The sequence below is a fragment of the Bison bison genome, unplaced genomic scaffold (genome assembly GCF_000754665.1).
Source record: "Bison bison bison isolate TAMUID 2011002044 unplaced genomic scaffold, Bison_UMD1.0 scf7180017864034, whole genome shotgun sequence".
Lineage (NCBI taxonomy): Eukaryota > Metazoa > Chordata > Mammalia > Artiodactyla > Bovidae > Bison > Bison bison.
In genome coordinates, this window is record NW_011494606.1 from 3908097 (window position 1) to 3923514 (window position 15418).

The 15418-nt window shown below is 52.8% G+C and overlaps 1 protein-coding gene across 3 annotated transcripts in view; it reads left to right on the forward strand.

The window, feature by feature from the left end:
* CLN6 (ceroid-lipofuscinosis, neuronal 6, late infantile, variant) overlaps window positions 1–15405 on the forward strand; it is a 15756-nt gene extending 351 nt beyond the window's left edge. Inside the window, exons 1-7 of one of the 3 annotated variants that reach the window (XM_010834512.1) lie at window positions 457–638; window positions 7120–7234; window positions 9621–9719; window positions 11004–11192; window positions 11470–11525; window positions 12920–13042; window positions 14811–15405. In XM_010834512.1, coding sequence (XP_010832814.1) covers window positions 631–638; window positions 7120–7234; window positions 9621–9719; window positions 11004–11192; window positions 11470–11525; window positions 12920–13042; window positions 14811–15081 — 861 coding nt within the window. In that variant the 5' untranslated portion in view covers window positions 457–630 and the 3' untranslated portion in view covers window positions 15082–15405. Of the gene's footprint in view, window positions 1–456; window positions 639–7119; window positions 7235–9406; window positions 9720–11003; window positions 11193–11469; window positions 11526–12919; window positions 13043–14810 lie in introns of those variants that run through there. The other 2 variants (XM_010834511.1, XM_010834510.1) reach the window with 2 other exon arrangements.
* The last annotated feature ends 13 nt before the right edge of the window (window positions 15406–15418 follow it).

Genomic DNA, 15418 nt, shown 5'->3' on the forward strand with positions numbered 1-15418 from the left:
CCATGGCCCGGCTGGCTCCGTGACGATGGCTCATCTGGGATCCAAGAAACTCGGAATGGGGGCGGTGGCGGCGAGCCCAGAGGACGCTGCTACTCACTAGGGCCCCCAAAGCGCCTGCAAGTCCCGGGCACCAACCCAAGTTCTCGGAGTCCTTCTAACCAGGACTAGAATTTGGATTCTGGTGTTAACGGGAGGCTCACTCCTTGCTCCGAGGAACCCAGAATGTTGGGAATGCTAATGGAAGAGAGAGCGAAGTGTGGAAACTCCCCTCCAGAGAAAGAACGAGGAAGGGCTTTACCGACACGGTTGCTGTTCCCTTCTCTCAGCAAGGGGAAGTTACTGGTTTATGTATTGATAGTTGAGGCCAGGCGCTTGGGGCGGAGGAAAAGGTACAGAAGCCACCTTTTAATCTTCCACTTCACTATGTTCATCCCGTTTTACAGGCCACAGACATTTATTGCATAGAGCAGGCATTCATTAAGCATCTCTGGTGTGCCCCAGCGCTGTGCGAGGGGTGGGTAAAGTGAAGCCCGGAGGGCCACACAGTCCAGTAGGACCTAGGAGGAACAGACGCCTGGAGTTGAGAGATCGACTTGGAGGGCTTCCTGGAGGAAGTGGCGCTTAAGCTGCATGTCAAAGTACGCAGTAGGTGACAGGGGAATGATGGCTATTTCAGCTCCGGGAACGCTTGGGAAAGGCAAGCAGTGCAATTGTGCTGGCACTTGCTGTGTGTACAGTGGCAAGAGGAATATAGACTGTAAAGGGCCTTTAATGGCAGCAGAACTGGGACCAGAGTGAGAGCATAGGGTGCAAAATTCAAGGAGAAGCTCACTCTTGGGACACTAGTGCTCAAAAATCCTGTATGGCCCACCTGTGCCTCCTTAAGTGTTGAGTCCTACGTGTCTCACTGACGCTGGTTCCTGTCCTAAATGGCAGGTTAAGGGTGCAGCTTTTGTTCTGTAGGGCACAGGGGAGCCATGGAAGACTTTCAAGCACGAGTGTGCTCGGAGTCAGTATTAGGAAGTTTGTGGTATGACTTGGGATAAGGGAGGAAATCTGAGACTCGGCTGGGAGTAGCTCTTCCTCCTGCTGCTGAAGCACATCTGTGTTCTGGATCCCCTACAAGCTGGGAGTCTTCGCCTTGAACTGTGGCAGTCCAGTTAGAACCGTCTGTTAACATCGGATATGGTCGCCACTTTACTTGCGCAGCGTTTCCACATGCAGTGTCTCCCTCAGGCTTTTCATATTTTGTTATGTGGAAACCGAGACCTAGAGAGGTTACGTCATTTGCTGGCAAGAACCAGGGCTTAAACCTAGGGCTTCTGGTTTCTGTTCTTATTGCTCCACTGGCAGCTCAGGGGTGATGTCCCTCTCTACTCCTGCATGGGCTCCCCACCAACCAGCATGCTCCTAGGGATTGCATACGGGGCTGGCTCTCTTCCAGGCTGTCTCTGCCCACCTCCCCCCTTATTGCCCCCCTGTTCTCAGTCTCATTGCTGCACAACAGTAGGCAGAATCACCCTGTCCAACTCCTAGGATGCTTGGATTTCCTCTGCTCCATCCGTGCTTTGCTTACACACCTCTAGTGACAAAGTGCTCACTCCCTATTCCAGTTTTCATGTGCTCTGGTAACAATTTCTTGTATTATAAGCAAAGTAGTACGTGCCCATGATTAAATAAAATTGCACAGACAGGCTTAGAGTAAAAAGCAGTGATTCTTTTTCCACCTCTCCCTAGTACCAGAGACAACCATCTTAGCTTCTTTTAGCTGTTTCTATCAGAATTAAATTCATATTTCTAAATAATAGTAACAAATACTACATACATACCACTTTCTGTGGACTAGGCCCTACTCTTAAGTTTTTGCATTGAAAAAGGTTTTTGCATAATTTAATTCGACAACTTTTTTTTTTCCCAACCACAACTCTTGAAGTAGGATATACTATTATCCCCCATTTTACAGATGAGAACACTGAGGCCCAGGAGGTAACTTGCTCATGATTTGGTTAGTGATAGAGCTGGGATATGAACCCAGGCAGGCTCCAGAGTCCACATACAAAAGCTACGCTCAACTGCTATTTCTTGGTTTATCAATTTTTAGCCTCTGAAGCTAATGTTGACCTACTAATTATCCTGTTATGATTTGGTTTACTCATACCTCTTCCATCTTCACAAGATAGTTCTTTTTATGACCATTTTTAGTTTTGCTCTTTGTTACCTCTGTAGCCTTAGGAAATATGTAATACCATTATTTCTGTTTTGGTCAACTATAAAGCAGTATCTTTTTAAATAAAGTTTATTTATTCATTGAAGCATAGTTAATTTAAAATAAGGGCAGTATCTCTTGATTCCTTCTTGAAAGGATGCTGTTAGTCTCCTGCCCTCCTGCTTTAGCCCTTTTAGCTTTCTTTACTCTTTCCCTAGCTCCTGTCGTCTATAGTTTTACTTCCAAGTTGTCAAGGTTGATAGAATTTACCTGCTGTTTTTTAACCATAATTTCCTTCCATGTTTTGTTTGTGAATTGATTCTAAACTTTGAAAATCAGTATACAATGTTTTTATTTGTTAAGCCATGTAAATATTGTTCCCTACAGAGTCCAGTAAGTTTAAAAATTACATTTGCTTTCTTATACTGCTTTTGTTTTTCCTGGAGTTTCAAATTGCCTTTCCTTTTTGCCTCTTTTTTTTTTTGCTTTTGTTTTCTCATTTTTTGTTTAAAATTCTCACCATGTCAGGTATTTCACCATTGTGCATATAGAACCCAAATCAGTCCCTCTATAGTCCCCATTCATAGGTCCCTGCTTGACTCCACGGTGGCTGGGACACCTTCCTTTTCTGCCAGGCAGTCCTGCAGATACTAGTGACTGCTTTGAATATTTCATTTGTATGTTATGCGCTGTATGGTATGTGCTTTCCAACTGTCGTGGTATCCGTTTTCCCAGATGGTAGGCTTGTAAAGCTGTGGAGGAGAGAAAAGGCCCTCCGTGTCTTGGGTTACCTGCCCCTGTGCTTCCATCATTCTCAGCAGGAGTTTCTGATGACTGGGGCCTAGAGCTGGCAGTCTGGGGGCTCCGTGTCTGAGGAGTCAGGTACTTGGGTTAGCATGAGGATGCTCATCCCCAGGACAGGGCTGGGGGAGAGGATACCTTCCCTCTCCGTGATCTGCCTCCTGTGCTCAGAGTCCCAGCAGAAGAAAACAGGTGCTCACCAGTCTTGATTCCCAAGTTGGGTGTGAGCCTTGCACCTGCCCTTTTTCTTTCTGCTCAGCCAGGCTGGACTCCTGGCAGGGATCCCTGTTGACTGAGGTGCCTCCTGAGGTGATGGAGGAAAGAGTCATTGAGTCCTGAGTACGTGCTTGGTATCCACAGCTTCCAGAGACTCACACTAAGTGCTTCCCAGGCTTGCAAAACACCTTTTATTTTCTCTACCGAACATCCTGCTCTGAAGGTTTCCAGAACAGACACCGAGGACCTTTTTTTTAATGTTTATCTCTTTATTTATTTGGCTGCACCAGGTCTTCATTGAGGCACACTGATCTTCATCATGGCCTGTGGGCTCTTTAGTTGTGGCATATGGGATCTCGTTCTCTGACCAGGGATCGAACCTGGGCCCCTGGCATTGGGAGCGCAGAGGCTTAGCCACTGGACCACCAGGGAAGTCCCAACAGTGAAGACTATTTCCTTCTTCCTCTTCTAAGCTCTTCAGGCCTGGAGGTTGTCCCTGCCTGCTTTTCGAGGCCTTGCCTTGATGGTCATGATGGGGAAGGGCATAGTGGGACTTCTGTACCAGTCACTCATTTCGTACTCATCCAACTGTCCTCACGGTTAGTCGTCTCTGAGTTTCTGCCCAGTCTGAAGGCCCAGCAGCCCCTCCTTCTCTTCCTTCCACTGGAAAGCCAGGCATCGCAGCTCCCTGCAGCGCCTGTCTCACTCCCACCTCCAGGCCTCTGATGCTGTGCTCTTTCTGCTTTTCTGCCAACAGGAATCCACCCATCCATGTTTCCAGGCTCCATTCCTTCCTGCAGGCTTTGCATGCTGCTCCAGGCCACACCGGTCCTTCTGTATCTTGATCTCCTGATATATTCTATAGCTGATAGTAATCAGCAGCAGAATAGCAAGCAACTTAGAGCACAGGTCTCGAATCCATATAGACCCTGGTTTGAATTCTGTGCACGTCAGGACTCCTGGGTTGCGGAGTGACAGAAAGCCAATGTGAACTGCAACACCCTTAGCAAAAGCGAATGTCTTGGCTTTTGTGGCCAAACTGTTGCCTTGGGGATGCCCGGAACTGGGAATGTGAACCTTCTCGGGCCATTTTCTCCTGCTCTTCTCTGCAGGGCCGCTTCATTCTTATCTGACTGTCCCTTGAGGCTGGTACCTTGGCCACAGGCAGCCCCGGGCCCTCGGGCTCTCATCTTTAGCACCACAGCACAGAAAGGAGAGTTCTGTTTTCAACTGTAGTTAGAAAAGTCCCACTGGGCTGACCTGGGTTTTTGGCCTTCCCTCTGTCTCAGGGAACATCATCTTTCACCAGAAGGAGAGGGGAATGGGAAATAGTCTGACAGAAAGAATAGTTGATGCAGCTTCTTATTAGGGCAGGTATCGGACACGACTGAGCGACTGAACTGAACTGAACCAAACCTTGGTTAAGCCTCAGTTTCCTCGTTTGTAAAATGGGAGGGTAACAGTCTCCTGGTATTGCTGTGGGGCTTCGGTGAGATGGTGCTGGGGACAATCCTGGCATGGCACACAGTAAGTGGGCACTGAGCAGAGGGGGTGGACAGGAAGACTTGGCTGACCTGGAAAACCCACTCCACCCATCCATTCCGCCACCAGAGGATAATGAGATCCCCAACAGCTTGCCTTCCTGGCTCTGAGTTGCTCTAGCAACCCAGTGCGGACCATTCTTGGAATTGGCTGAAAAGGATCCCTGAAAATGACCGAAGCAATGGCAGAGCTAACAGAGGGAAACCTTCATGGCGCCTCTAAGCTAATGTTTGATTAGCCTCTGAAATGGACGGGCAGGTGCCTGCTAAGTCACTTCAGTCATGTCTGACTCTCTGCAACCTCATGGACTGTATAGTCCACCAGGCTCCTCTGTCCATGGGATTCTCCAGAATACTGGAGTGGGCTGCCATTTCCTTCTCCAGGGGATCTTCCTGACCCAGGGATTGAACCAGGTCTCCTGAGTGTCCTGCATTTGCAGGGGTTCCTTTACCACTAGTGCTGCCTGGGAAGCCCTTGGTAGTTCTGTAATTAACTGGTAACTGGGATTGTTTTATATCAGCCAGTAGTCACTGAGCATAAATCAGGTACTGAGCTGAAAACTCTGGAGAATACAGGCACTTGTCACACAGCTTCTGGTCTGGGCGCTAACGGGGCAATATAACTCACACCTGAGTCACCTTAGGAGGAGGGGACTGCTTGTCAGTGGAGGTATGCGAGTAGTGGCAGGGATCTGTAAAGAGGATTTGTACTCTGATGGGGAGATTGGTGAGTTGCAGGAACCTTAAAATCACCCTTCTTCTTGAGGGTCTCAGTAAGAGCAACACTCAGGTCTGTGATGTCATGGCCTGGGTGGGCGTTAGAGGTGAAGTACTCTCTGTAGTGGGTTTTGGGGAAAGCTTCATCAGGGAGGCCTTCTTGGAGAAGGTGGCATGTTTCCTGCCCTTGAACTTCAGCTCACCTGTGAAGAGCAGGTGGCTGACTGCTTTGCAGAAGGGATGGGCATCCAAAGATGGTGCTCTGCTTCTTGCCACGTCCCCCACATCACCTTATTCCTGCTGGCTTCCTCCTTATTCCTGCTGGGTTCCTCCTTAGGTTTTACTGTGCATTGGTGACAGGAAGGACACCAGCAGCCCCATTCCTACTTCCTCGTGGTTCAGAAACCAAGGGAAAGGGAGGCCCCCTGTTCATCTCAGTCTACCAGCTGTAGATCACATCTCACTAAGGGGCTCCTATTGGTCCATCTCAGGTCACACGCCCATCCTGTGAACAAATCACTGTGAATACAATGTTTAGTCACTAAGTGGCAACGCTTTTATCACCCCATGGCCTGTGGTCTACCAGTCTCCTCTGTGGGATTTCCCAGGCAAGAACACTGGAGTGGGTTGCCATGTCCTTCTGCAGGGGATCTTCCTCACCCAGGGATCAAATTCACATCTCGTCTCCTGTATTGGCAGGCAGATTCTTTACCACTGAGCCACCAGGGAGACCTGTGACTCTAAGACTAGAGGTTAACAACAGAAGCTCTGAAATGTAATCATTTGAGGCAGCCCACTCCCGTATTCTTGCCTGGAGAATCCCCACGGACAGAGCAGCCTGGTGGGCTACAGTCCATGGGGTCACACAGAGTCAGACACAACTGAGTGACTAAGCACAGCACAACAGCACTTAACGTCTTGGGCTCAGTTTTTCTACTTGTAAAATGAGGTTAATAGTGTAACCTCAGAGGGTTTCTGTGAGCATTAAGAGAGTTAAATGAGATGGTACATGTAAACAGCCGGAGGAGTGCCTGGAATGTAGGAAGTGTTCAGTAAAGCCTGCTGCTAAGTCATTTCAGTCGTGTCTGACCCTGTGCGACCCCATAGATGGCAGCCCACCAGGCCTCGCTGTCCCTGGGATTCTCCAGGCAAGAACACTGGAGTGGGTTGCCATTTCCTCCTCCAGTGCATGAAAGTGAAAAGTGAAAGGGAAGTCGCTCAGTTGTGTCCGACTCTTAGTGACCCCCATGGACTGCAGCCTACCAGGCTCCTCCGTCCATGGGATTTTCCAGGCAAGAGTATGAGCCATCATCATCCATCACCGTGTTTCATGCCTTTCAGCCACATTTGCAACCTCTGCCCCATCCGATCTCCCCGTCAGTCTATAGGTGAGAGAGCCCAACGTGATTGTATCTGTTGAGTATTTTCCTTCTTGAATCCTAGAGAAGCAACTGTCAGGGCAGACGGAGTCCATCTCTGGATCCCTTCCCCCAGGCCCCAGAACTTCGAGCAAAACCTTTTCCTAGAACTTAATCATGTGTGTTTCCTCCTGCCCACAAATTCCTGTGGCTTGTCCTGGTGGGGAGTCTTCCCATGGAGTAGAGAAGGGCTGACTGCTTTCGTTTACTTCTTTCCCAGGCACAGCTCCGTCAAGGCTGACGAGGCTGCTGGCACGGCCCCCTTCCACCTTGACCTCTGGTTCTACTTCACGCTGCAGAACTGGGTTCTGGACTTTGGCCGCCCCATAGCCATGGTGAGCGTGAAGCTGTGGATGGAACCCCCGACCGGCAGTGTGGAGACAGTGTGATCTGAATGATCAGAGTGACCTCAGACAAGTCCTTGCCCCGACTGGTACACTGTGAGAATGCGGTCCCTTAGTTCTATGGCTGTAACCAGTGTGCCCGCTGCCAGGGAGTGGGGGATCTGAACAGTCATACTGTGCCCCCCACCACTTGCCCCAATATCTCACATTCAGGTTTAACCAAAGCACCAATTCAGACAGTGGAGTATGGGAAAGGATCCCACCAGCCTTCCCCACGGCCTTGGGATAGAATTGTGTTCTCTGGAGGTGAAGAGTATGGGCTGACTGTGCATGTCATATATGACTTGAGCTGCCTGGGCAGTGAACAGGAATCGTGGGTACTATAGAGCATCCTGGAATGTTTAAGGAGAAAACAGATGCCTGGGTGGCATGCATATGAACTGCCTGCCAGTCAGTAACGGCCCTAATGATCTTATATACATGGGATCCAAGACTTCAAGGGGATGAAGGAAAGCTTCTGGCAGTGGTTTCAGGGAGGAGGTATGGTGGATGTTGAGTCTCCTTTCTGCAGGCTTTTGGTAAGGTTTACATGTTGTTTTTTAAATGTAGGTGAAAGAAAAGGGACTGACCCAGGAGTCAGGGCTCCCAGTCAGGGTTGTAGGTGATTTGGGGCAAGTCAGTGTCGTTGGGCTTTGGTTCTCTCATCTGTAAGAAGACTGGTTGGACCAGGTGACCTGAGCCCCCTTGCAGCACGTAGGTTCCACTTTCCAGGGGACAAAGGGGCTGCCCATCAAACTGGTGTTCCAGGGAGAGGGGAGATGAGGCCAGGGTGGCTCGTGGCTCTCCTCACTCACTAGGACTCAGCCTCATCTGGCCTAATAGGGCTCCCCGGTGGGGCAAATCACCTCCCGCCATCCTGCTCAGAGTCGCTGTGGCTACTGTAACCCTAAGTGGGCTCAGTAGGAGCATACATCTGAAAAGGTTCAGTGTATACATGAGCTTTGCAGATGTATACATGATAGTCTCAAATTTTTAATAACTACAAAATAAAACCTTTTACAAGTTATAAAAGTAGTATGTCATGGTTATATAACAAGTGAGTTCATACCCAGTAATATAAAGAAGTATGAGACTCTCCCTTTGCGGTCCCACTTCTGACTGTTTGGGGCAGAGCCTTTTACTCCTTTCTCTGCTCATGCAACACATGTGTGCATCTTTTTTTTTTTTTCCCTTTAACCAAAATGAGATTTTACTTTATACCTTAGTCTGCAATTTGCTTGTTTTACTTTAGACTGTTTTATGGATGTCTCTCCATGTCAGCACATATGAGGTGTCATTTCTGTTTGTGGTTGCTTAACCTTCTGTGATACAGATGTGCTGTAGTGTATTCAAGTAGTCCTGTTTGGTTGAATAGTTGGCCTATTTCTGATTCTTTGCTATCACCGAGTGTTTCAGCCAGCTGTATATCTTGCTGTAGATAAAGCTATAGAGATGCCCACACAGCAAGAAAGAGATTGAGATTCCTGTCTCCTGGGAGATTTATTTCTGCAGGTTGGTTTTATCCAGCACAACATTTTTTAATTAAAAGAGATAAGCATTTCAATTTTTGATTGAAATTTATGACCGTTACAGGTGTTCTCCATCAGTAGATTCTAGAAGTACAGTTTGGCAGGGCAGGGATTGGAAGTGTTGTGATCTTGTATAGGTGTTGTCACACTAACCCTGACAAGGCTGGGACTCACTGGGGTAGACCAGTAGGAAGAACAAGGGAATTCCAGACAGAGGAATGGCCCTGGCCTGTCTCAGAGAAGGTAGGAAAGGAAGAACTGAAGCTGCTTTTAGAACTCACTTATTTTCTCCTTTGTTTCAGAAGGTATAGTTCCGACCTGATTTGGAAGTGGTCCATCTGCTCAGTGGACAGAGCGTTTTTCACACCTGGGTGGGTGGTCAGGATTTCTTGTCATCATTCTAATGAGCCAGATCACTAAGGTCCATGTAGACCATCTGGGCCACATTTCGTGTTACAGATGGAGAGACTGAGGCAGGAAGAAGGGAAGAACTTGCCCTGGGGTTACGCAGAAAGTTTTTGGCATGCTTGAGTCCCAAAGGATCTTCCAAATCCCAGGCTGGTGGGTACCTGGGACCTTTATTTGGTATCCACAGGAGAGTGACACAGGATCAGACTCTGGGTTCGCACCTGCTTTGTGACTGGAGACACGTCTACCTTCTCTGGGACTCAGTTTGTCTGGAAACACCTTCACCCCAGTGCTGCCAGGAGGACTCCAGGAGATCACAGAAAGAGCGCAGCATGTACAGAGGCAGTTCTGAGGCCATGTGGGTCAGGCCTTGTAAACTGCATTCTCCACTTGCTCCCCAGCTGGTGTTCCCTCTCGAGTGGTTTCCGCTCAACAAGCCCAGCGTGGGGGACTACTTCCACATGGCCTACAACATCATCACGCCCTTCCTCCTGCTCCAGGTACTATCCCAGGCTCCCTCCTCTCCCTCCCTGCCCTTGTTCCTTTCTCTGCCCTGCCGCCCAGCCCTGGGAGTGGCCTGAATCAGGCTGTCCCCTGCCTGACTCCGGGGCCGAAGGCTATGACAGAGGGCCCCAGGGGAGGCAGGGCTGCCTCTGCCTGGGAGGGACGGAGCAGGCTTCCCCAGGGAGGGGCGTGTGATTTGGGCCTCCACCTGGTGTGCCTGGGGGTGAACTGGGAGAGACCTTCAGGCGGGAGTATCTGAAGACAAGGCTGGGCTTGAGGAGCCATGTTTGGGGAGGCTGAGGTGGAAGGAGTGGCTGGGTTGCTCAGGGAGAGGTCAGGGACCAGTTGGGCAGGCAGGTGGGGGCTGGAGGCAGGAAGGGCAGCAATGGAGGGTGAACTCTCTCCTCCGGACCGAGAGCCCTGACTTTGAGACACCACTGGGAACACAGAGATGTCTCCTAGAGAGCTCTCTGCTCTGCTGGCTTTGCATTTTGCCAAGTAAAGTCTCTTAAAACTACTGCCATTTCCTATCCCCGTCCTTTTGTTTTTAGAGAGACATTTCCGAACTTCCCTGGTGGCTCAGACGGTAAAGCGTCTGCCTACAATGCGGGAGACCTGGGTTTAATCCCTGGGTTGGGAAGATCTCCTGGAGAAGGAAATGGCAACCCACTCCAGTATTCTTGCTTGGAAAATCCCATGGATGGAAGAGCCTGGTAGGCTACAGTCCATGGGGTTGTAAAGAGTCAGACACGGCTGAGTGACTTCGTTTTCTTTCTTTCAAAGTAGGGAAGGTGTAATCTCTGACTTTGAAGGGGTCTTTAATTAAATAACTTAGTTTCAGAAACACCTGCCACACATGTTTGTTTGCGTGGCTCAGTTGCTCAGAAATGGGAGCAGCCCAGCCTCAACAGTCCAGCCCAGTTACCCGGAAGCAGAACTAGGGGTGGTGGGAGGTCAGGGCCTGGCTTGCCTCTGTGGAAGGCCTGGCTGTCATCTCCAGCACTGTATACGGGTGTGTTTGACCTTGGGCGATGAGCTGGCCCCGGGGACTGTGTTTCCTCTTGGGCTGAAGGGGATGCTCTTCCTCAGCACCTACTGGGTTCACAGGGATCATGTGAGATGATGGAGGCTGGACTGACTCCCCTAAAGGGAACCCAGTGTGAGAGGGGCTTTCTGGCTGGTGGCATCCATCCCACTCTGGGTATGAGGGGGGCAAGCAGAGGGTGTCTCCTGTGGTGATGGCGTCGGGGTCATGCTGTGGGGCCTCCCTCTGACCTCAGCTCATCGAGCGGTGCCCCCGCACCTTGCCACGCTCCCTGATCTACGTTAGCATCATCACCTTCATCATGGGGGCCAGCATCCACCTGGTGGGCGACTCAGTGAACCACCGCCTGATCTTCAGTGGCTACCAGAACCATCTGTCGGTCCGTGAGAACCCCATCATCAAGAATCTCAAACCAGAGACGCTGGTGAGCCCCCACTGCCACTGTACGGTCTGTCCTAGAGGCCAAAGACATTGCCGACCTGTCACAGGTGCCCCAGATAAAGCAGGTCGCCCCCCTACCCACCCCCCAACCCAAGCTAGGATGCCCCCAACCAGATCCCCTCCTCCCCATAGGGAGGGACTGGGGGCAGTTGAGGGAGGCATGGGCAGTCGGGGAGGGTAGCCTGGGGGCTGCGTGGCCCCGACCCCCTTCCTGAAGCCCCACCCTCTCTGCCCCCCGCCTGGCCTCTGCTGCCCCCCAGATCGACTCCTTTGAGCTGCTCTACTACTACGATGAGTACCTGGGCCACTCCATGTGGTGAGTGATGGGGCCCTGGCCGTGGTGACGCTGAACAAGGGGCCCCGGGGTCTCGACGTGTCCAGCCCAGCCGCTGGAATGGGGTGCTCTTCCCCAGCAGGGGGCGCTGTCGCTCCTCTGGCTCCCGCCTCGCCGCCTTCCGTGCCCACCGGCCCGCAGTGTCCGTGGCGGCCACTAGAGGGCAGCGAGCGCCTGTCCTCCCTGGGCCGAGGCTGCAGCGCTGGTAAACAACTCCCCCCACCCTGGGGATGAGGATGGGGACCCAGAGGCAGGGAGGGAGCCGAGGAGGACAGGCTGAACCAGGCTGGGGGCGAGGTGGGAGTAGGGGTGCTCTTAGTGCCGCCTCCTCCTCGGAACTCCCCTGGGAGCTCCTTCCTCTCACCCCTTCACCCCACAGTGGAGGAAACCTCAAGTGTGGGCTCAGCCACAGGAGGTGCGGCCCGAGCTGGGGGCAGTCGTCTGTTCCAGACCCCACTTTATCCCAGGATGAGCTGGGGCCGGTGGGAGGGGCTTTGCCCATGGGCTGACAGCTAGTGCCAGAGCCAACCCTGGACGTGGGTGGCCCCACTAGTGTCACACGGGCCCTACATTGTATTTCCGGGTTCTCTTTTGGGGTCTAGAAAGTCAGGGTGTCCTTGCACAGACAGGCCTCTTGCCAGTTCTCCCTGGCCTGTGCCAGGAGACCCTTACCATGGAAGGCTGGGGAAGGGAGGAGGAAAGATGAACAGGGGCCTGGAGAAATGAAAGAGCAGGACTCCGAGGGTGTGGGGGCCGCGTGAGGGGAAGGTGGGGAAGTAGATGAGGGGGTGGGAACAGAAAGGGGGTGTTGTGCGAGCTGGCACAGGCGTGTGGGGAGCAGCGTGTGTGTGTGGAGAGGAGAGAGGGTGGTACTTGGGTGAGCTGTGCGTGGAAGGGGGTGAGGCTGGGGGCTGAGTGTGAGTGAAGGAGCTTCACAGAGCTCCTGGGAGGCCCCCAGCAGGTATTGTTCCACCCCCCACCCCTTTTTTTCCCCCAGACTGGGACCTCGGGCCTCTCCCTCCTCAACCCTGCTAGGTGTACCCTTTCCCAGGGCAGTGAGGGGCTGGGGGCTGCTGGTCTTGGGGTGAGTGCGTGGGGCAGAGAGAGTGAGAGAGACATGCGCACACATGGGGAGTGAGTGAAGTGGCTGGGACGGTGTGGGAGGAGGCCGCCCCCACCCCCGCCCATGGCTCGGATCTGCATGTGCTCAGGGAGCAGGCCTCATCTTCCTTCCTAGACCCCCTGCCCAGGAGAGGCTGGGAGTGCCCTCACCCAAACAGGTGAGACCGCACAGGTGGCGCAGGCAGCCAGTCCTAGGACGGTGGGGCGGGCGGGCCGGGCGGCCGAGCAGCTGAGCACCGGCTTCCCTGTTGCAGGTACATCCCCTTCTTCCTCATCCTCTTCATGTACTTCAGCGGCTGCTTTACTCCCACCAAAGCTGAGAGCTCAATGCCAGGGGCAGCCCTGCTCCTGGTGGTGCCCAGTGGCCTGTACTACTGGTGAGTGGACGGCAGACCTGGGGTGGCAGGGAGGGGGCCCCTTAGTGATCCAGTCAGTGAAAATGTGCTTCTGACCACAGAGCTGCTGTGTGAGCCCTGTGAGGCTCCCTGTTGGGGTCCCTGCTCCCTCCTCTTCAGTGAGGACTGGGACAATGCCTTTAAGGCGGGCCTGAGCATGGCTTCTCTACACTCAGAGTGTAACCTCAGGGCCTGTAGAATCCATGTCGAGGCATAATTTCTGTGTGTGCTTAGTCGCTCAGTCGTTCCAACTCTTTGTGAGCCATGGACTGCAGCCCACCAGGCTCCTCTTTCCATAGGATTCTCCCAGGCAGGAATACTGGGGTGGGTTGCCATTTCCTTCTCCAGGGGATTTTCCCAACCCAGGGATCGAACCAGCATCTCCTGTGTCTTCTGCGTTGCAGGCGGATTCTTTACCTGCTGAGCCATCGGGGAAGCCCTGGGGAGGACTGTAGAGCAGAAGCCTGTAGAGCCTGGTAGGGTGGGGGGCGGGGGGGCTGAATTTCCCCCTCTGTGAAATGAGGATGATACCAGGCTGTCTCCCTTTTGGGACATGGTGAGAACCCAGAGAGAAGCATCATGGAGATGACAAGGATACTTACAGGGGAATTCCATGGCCTCAGGGCTTCCCACCTGGTTTCCTCTTCCCATTCCAGAGGACCAGGCCTCAGCCAGGCTCTTCCCTCTCCTCTGTCACTTCTGCTCTGGAGACAGGCTCCCCGGGGATTGTGGGTGTCTGAGAAAGGGTGGGTGTCCTAGCCCTTCTCTGGGGGGAAGCCTCCCCCACCTCCAGGGGCTGCCCCTGGCGAGCAGTGGGGGTCCATGAGGGTGAAACCATATGCCCACCCAGGACAGGATTAGAAGGAATGGGTGACGACCACAGCTGGAGGGAAAAGGGTGAGAAGTGAGAAGCTCGGCCCGTTCTTACCCATGGTGTGTCAGTTCAGTGACAGCTACAGGGGGCCATTCATTGAACAATGTGCCTTTCCAAGTACACAGTTCTCATCAGTAACCTCGAGAGCTAGGGCCATTTATGCCCCCTTTATGAGTAAGAAAAAGGCTCCAAGATGTCATGTAAATTCCCCAAGGTGACCCAGCCACTCAGTTGCAGAGCTATGCAGTTGCTTGAGTGGGATGGGTCAGCACAGAGGCAGGGGAGTGGATGAGATAACCTCTGAGAAGCCCTCCAGCAAGCGTTACTGCCTTCCTGGCCATGTGCTAGGTACTGCCATGAGAGCTGGAGGGAACGCTGGGGAATGAGACTGTGTCCCAGCCTTCAAGGAGACAGTCATGACAACCCCATAAACTGAAACTGCGTCCGCAAACTCAGATGCCTTTAGGAACTAAGCTGGTGATAGAAATTCATCAAGTGGGCATCAAGTGAGGCAGTAGGGAGTGCTGGGGGCTGTGGCAAGCTGCGGGACCATGCTGTCTCTGAGCAGCTGCTTTCTCCTCGTCAGTTATAGTCATGTGGGAATACAAACCTAAAGTTAGCAGGGAAATCAGAACTCCACGTGGGCAGGTAATCTGTTATTTAAATATTGGCAACAAACTCGACCTTTTGAAAAATAGTAATTCTAGAAGCCAAATCTGAATGCTGTGTACTGGCCGTGGCTCACAGTGGAGCCCCTCACTCGACAAGCTGTTCTGACCGGCTGGGAGGGCAGCCTGGTGCTTGGGTAGAGGGCACGCTGAGCAGGAGGGGCTGTCGTGGCGCCCCCCACCCCTCACTGCCCGCCTGCCTCCTCAGGTACCTGGTCACCGAGGGCCAGATCTTCATCCTCTTCATCTTCACCTCCTTCGCCATGCTGGCCCTCGTCCTGCACCAGAAGCGGAAGCGCCTCTTCCTCGACAGCAACGGCCTCTTCCTCTTCTACTCCTTCGCCCTCACCCTCCTGCTCGTGGCGCTCTGGGTTGCCTGGCTGTGGAATGACCCCGTCCTCAGGAAGAAGTACCCGGGCGTCATCTATGTCCCCGAGCCCTGGGCCTTCTACACCCTCCACGTCAGCAGCCAACACTGAGTCTTGGGCACAGGCCCCTGGTGCTCTGTGGGTGGGAGATGGATGGTTGAGAGTGAGTGTTGGGAGTGTGTGCGTGTGTGCACCCACAGGAGATGGATGGCTGAAGGTGAGTGTGCGGAGTGTGTGCATGTGCGTGCACCCACTGGAGATGGACGGCCGAAGGTGTCTGAGTGTGCGGAGCGTGTGCGTGTGTGCACCCACTGGGGATGGACGGCCGAAGGTGTCTGAGTGTGCGGAGCGTGTGCGTGTGTGCACCCACATGTGTGTAGCCCACAGCTAAGAGCGTGGGTGAGAGTATGCCTGGTGCCTGTGGATGGGGGGGGGGGGGGGGGGGGGG